This window comes from Salmo salar, chromosome ssa20, assembly GCF_905237065.1.
Source record: "Salmo salar chromosome ssa20, Ssal_v3.1, whole genome shotgun sequence".
In the NCBI taxonomy this organism is placed as follows: Eukaryota; Metazoa; Chordata; class Actinopteri; order Salmoniformes; family Salmonidae; genus Salmo; species Salmo salar.
Window position 1 is genome coordinate 56284621 of NC_059461.1, and position 4474 is coordinate 56289094.

At 39.6% G+C, this 4474-nt stretch overlaps 1 protein-coding gene across 1 annotated transcript; it reads right to left on the bottom strand.

Moving 5' to 3' along the window:
• Nucleotides 1–1301: 1301 nt before the first annotated feature.
• LOC106580882 (RING-box protein 2) lies at nt 1302–3000 on the bottom strand. The gene is made up of 3 exons (XM_014162410.2): nt 2694–3000; nt 2169–2216; nt 1302–1729 (listed from the first exon to the last, which is right to left on the bottom strand). Exons 1-3 carry the CDS (start codon nt 2866–2868, stop codon nt 1611–1613), a joined length of 342 nt encoding a protein of 113 aa, XP_014017885.1. The 5' UTR covers nt 2869–3000; the 3' UTR covers nt 1302–1610.
• Between the last annotated feature and the right edge of the window lie 1474 nt (nt 3001–4474).

Genomic DNA, 4474 nt, shown 5'->3' on the forward strand with positions numbered 1-4474 from the left:
GTTGTTTCTCTTTGCTTATTTGAGCTGTTCTTGCCATAATATGGACTTTGTATTTTACTAAATAGGGCTATCACCCCTACCTTGTCACAACACAACTGATTGGCTCAAATGCATTAAGAAAATAAATTCCACAACTTTTAACAAGGCACACCTGTTAATTGAAATGCATTCCAGTTCTCATGAAGCTGGTTGAGAGAATGCCAAGAGTGTGCAGAGCTGTCATCAAGGCAAAGGGTGGCTACTTTGAAGAATCTCAAATATAAATATATTTTGATTTGTTTTAAATTGTTTTGGTTAGTATATGACTCCATATGTGTTATTTCATAGTTGTATGTCTTTACTATTATTCTACAATGTAGAAAATAGTAAAAATAAAGAGAACCCCTGGAATGAGTAAGAGTGTCCAAACTTTTGACTGGTATTGTCTGTACAGTATCAGAGTGAAACACAAATGATTTTTCTTCCTGTTTTTGCACTGTATACACATCATCTCAGCAATTACACAACTCAGGTCGTGTCATATATTCTTGCACAACTCCTTGCATCCAAAACAGCTCCTGTAGTTGTGCTGATTTTAAATGAGTTGGCATGTATACACAAAGTTAATTATTCAAATAGTTTATCTGAGCTGTTACATTAAGTTGCTGAATAAGCAGAGCATGGCATGTTCAGTCATAGGAAAAGGTGTGTTTGTACAGTGGCCATTGCTATAGGTCTAATTTTCCTTGTTTCCCACATGGAAGCAACAGGGTGTTACATTCCTATACAACATACAGGGCTGCTTGTAACCATAGAAAAGATCAGGAAGGAAAAAGCTTCCAAACTTTGGCTATAGCTACACAAATATCCATCAAAACATTTGCCAAACCAGTCATGTATTTCACATGAAATGCATGTTAAGCAGAATATAATATTTCAAGTTTAACTCATTATTTCATCAGTTGAATGTGGCTATTCTTATAGACAAGTGTAACGTGTCTGATTGGCATGTATTATACAATTACAATGCCACAATTATGCAATATGGGAAGTTCTCTGATTGGTTGACTGACTCGGAGTGCTCCTCTCCTACTGGTTGCCTCTGCTAGGACTAAACACAGTCCCGCAGCACCATGGAACCAAACCCCAATAGCCTACACATGATGCAGAGGCAATAGTATTCTGTAAACATTACCTTGATTAGTAGGTGACGTATTAAATGGGCTCTTACGGGTAGAAAGGCAGACACCTCATGGTCTGAGGGGATGTAACCGTAACCATAAACCATCACATTCAAATGCTAAAGGAAGAAATAACAAAGCTAAGTGTAGATTTATTTTAATAACAAACTTTTTTTCTCTCACAAAAACATCTTGGACGACACAAAAAAAAGTTAAGACACCAAGCGCAGCACCTATCCTCAGAGTTCTTCAGCATTGCCCTGCACCTGCCAATGTTTCCATCAAACAGTGGGGCAAGGATGTCGTCACCTGGATATTGGCCTTTCATTCTATATCTTAGCATCGAAGGAATGACAGCGGCATGCACACACATGTACATAGAAGGTCGCAGTACACAGTCCGGTCTCCTGTCCAAACTTGCAGTGGAAGGATTGGGAAGTTAGAGGGACTTCATTTGCCGATTCTCTGTACGACCCAGTCCTGCTGGCACAGTGGACAGCGATTGTTCTGCTTAACCCAGAGAGACATGCAACAATTGTGGAAAGAGTGGTTGCACTCTCCCCATACCACTGTGAAAGAGGGGAGACAGAAGCAGACTATGAAATGGTGTGCTACATGGTATTTTCAAATTCAGCATGTCAGCAGAAGAGCAGAATACATGGTAAAGCATATTGGTACACACACAATCAATATTTGTATCCAAATGCATACACAGTACAAACTCTGCTTTACCAAGGTTAAGATACCCTGGCTTTATCAAATTGTAACCCCATATACTAGACTAGAAACCCAGGTATATCTGTCACATGCACATCTCCTGGTGTGAGACCAGTAGGAGTTGTGGCCCAGTTCTGGATCTATAAAATGTGTATCCAGGTTTCCCCAACACTGGAGCAGACCCATGTAGGACCAGGGTCATACCTACCGGTGATCTGAACACCAGATTGAACTGTCTGGTGTCTTAGGGCTATATAAATGCTTGGCTCTAAGACGTTTAAAGTAGCTTACCAACACAGTCCTCTTGTTTATTTTCAGCCTGACACCGCAAGCATGCATCTGCGGAGAGAAGGTATATATCAAGGAAACGTATTAACCAACTAGCCATACTGGTGCACAGCTGTCGCTGACCATTCCTGCATGGTGACAAATGGACTGACACAGCTAGCTTGACAGCAATTCAGTCCTCCCATGCGAGAGTAGTTGGTTACTGTAACTAGCTTGATTCCTTGCAATGCCTTGAGTCATGTTCTCAGAATTCTAACGTTAGCTATATTAGCTAGCTAACGTTAGTTGTCTGTTTTGTAGCTAGATATGATCTAGCAAGCTAAGCTATCCAACTAGGATCCATTATCGGTCTGTCTGCCCATGACATGATGATGGCCATCTCTTAATCAGTTTAGCTAGGTGACTGTCTGACCACTAAACTACTGTATTTATCTTGTTGTTAGCTAGCTTAATGCACACTAAGAGTTATCTATGGGTGTACTACTATAACTAGTTACTGTAGCTGGCTAGCTAGCTAAATAAACGTACCCATAACTTGGACCCTACAGATGGCGCATGTATCGCACTCCACATCCCAGCTCCACATTGCCACAGCATTCCATTTCTTGAGAGAAAACATCTTGTCACTGCTCGATTTTGACCCCGAGGTAGAGCTGTGAGAGTGAATTACACCCGGCTCTTCACCGTCTTCCATCTCTGCCATAGAATAATCTAGCTAAAGGTAAAACAAAATGGACGAAATAAACAGGCTAGCTAGTCCGTAGCGCAAACAAACCAGCCCAGCAGAACAAACAAACCAGGAGGCGCTCATGCGCTAAAACACATCTGCAGTACTAACAAACTAACACATGGCGGAGCCAAAGATTAAAAGGTAGGCTACTGCGAATGAAGCTGAAATTCTTCACTGTCGGTCTCAAGAAGCTAAGAAAAGGTAGCGGATGCTCTTATTTTGTATTGCGCACCCTTCTGTTCTGGTTATTTTGCTGTGTGTGTGTTGTTTTTTATATACTGTATGGCTACTGTTGCTCAGTTGACCTTTTTCAATGAAATTAGTAAAAAAATAACCCCTTGAAATACCTATGGTTAAACTAATAATGGCACTAAACTTTTAAGTAATATATATTGCTTATTTAACAGAGAATACTGTATCTACACCAGACTTTCTCAAAATACAAAACAGATGTTTGGACAACATTGAGACAATTCAATCAAATCTAACCACAGTTCTCAAATTATTCATACACTCAGCTCTGTTTTGATCTCAGTGGCGTTCTCTCTCCCTGTTATGTGAAATGATATATGTATGAAATAACCAAAACATGCTATTTAATCAGGAAATGCTGGCTTTCAAAGTCACTGTAGCGCAACAGGAACACCCTAACCCAATAACCAAGTTTATCTATGCAGGGTCCTAATGAATGAAAGAACATCAATAGAAGGCAATCAAAACTTCAATCTCATCCCAAAAAAACTCCAGCCTGATGCACATACATGCCATAAGCCAATTAATTATTTTCCAAAACATAGCATGACTAGGAATGTTGATGTACAGCTGAGTCAGGTCTTGAGTTCACAGGGTTGTATACTTTTGAGGCAATTACACCCCATTTTCCTCCAAGTCCTCTACTCAATCGCAAAGTACCACAGGACTCTGTAATGCTCTGCACTTTGCTTTTAAAGTATCCTGTTGCCTCGGTACCTTGAGACCCCTCGATGGACTTCTTCCCACAGAGTTTAACTCATTCATTTGCTTTTAGCCTAGAATAAATAATAAAGAACTATTAAAAAAAGTAAATGTGTAACATTTTGTTAAAACATGGTGTTTGTGTACTCACATCCTACTAGTGAGAGGGTAATACAAATAAACTGGTTGATGAACATGGGGTTCACCCCTGTAGCATTTTCTGACCATGTGGGTAAGTTGGGTGAGAAACTGAGTCAAATACTATATAGACAAACATATTAAAGGAGTGTTCATGTTTCTCTGGATGTCAATTTTGTGGATGGGAAGAAACAATAGAGTGCAAGACACATCTGATATGATGAGGAGACATGATATAAGCCATTTGTCTGTGCTATTCGGTATTGTATTTTCTGTAGGGCTGATTGCTGCAAAGGCCTTTCCAAACATTTGCCACTATGTAGATGTAACCATATCTAAACAATACAGTGCCTTCAGAAGGTATTCACGCCCCTTGCCTTTTTTCAATGTTTTTTTTAAAAAAGTGGGATTAAAATCGATTTAAATGTATTTTGTCAATGATCTACACAAATAAGTCAAGGGCAAAGTGGATTAATAATTGTACCAT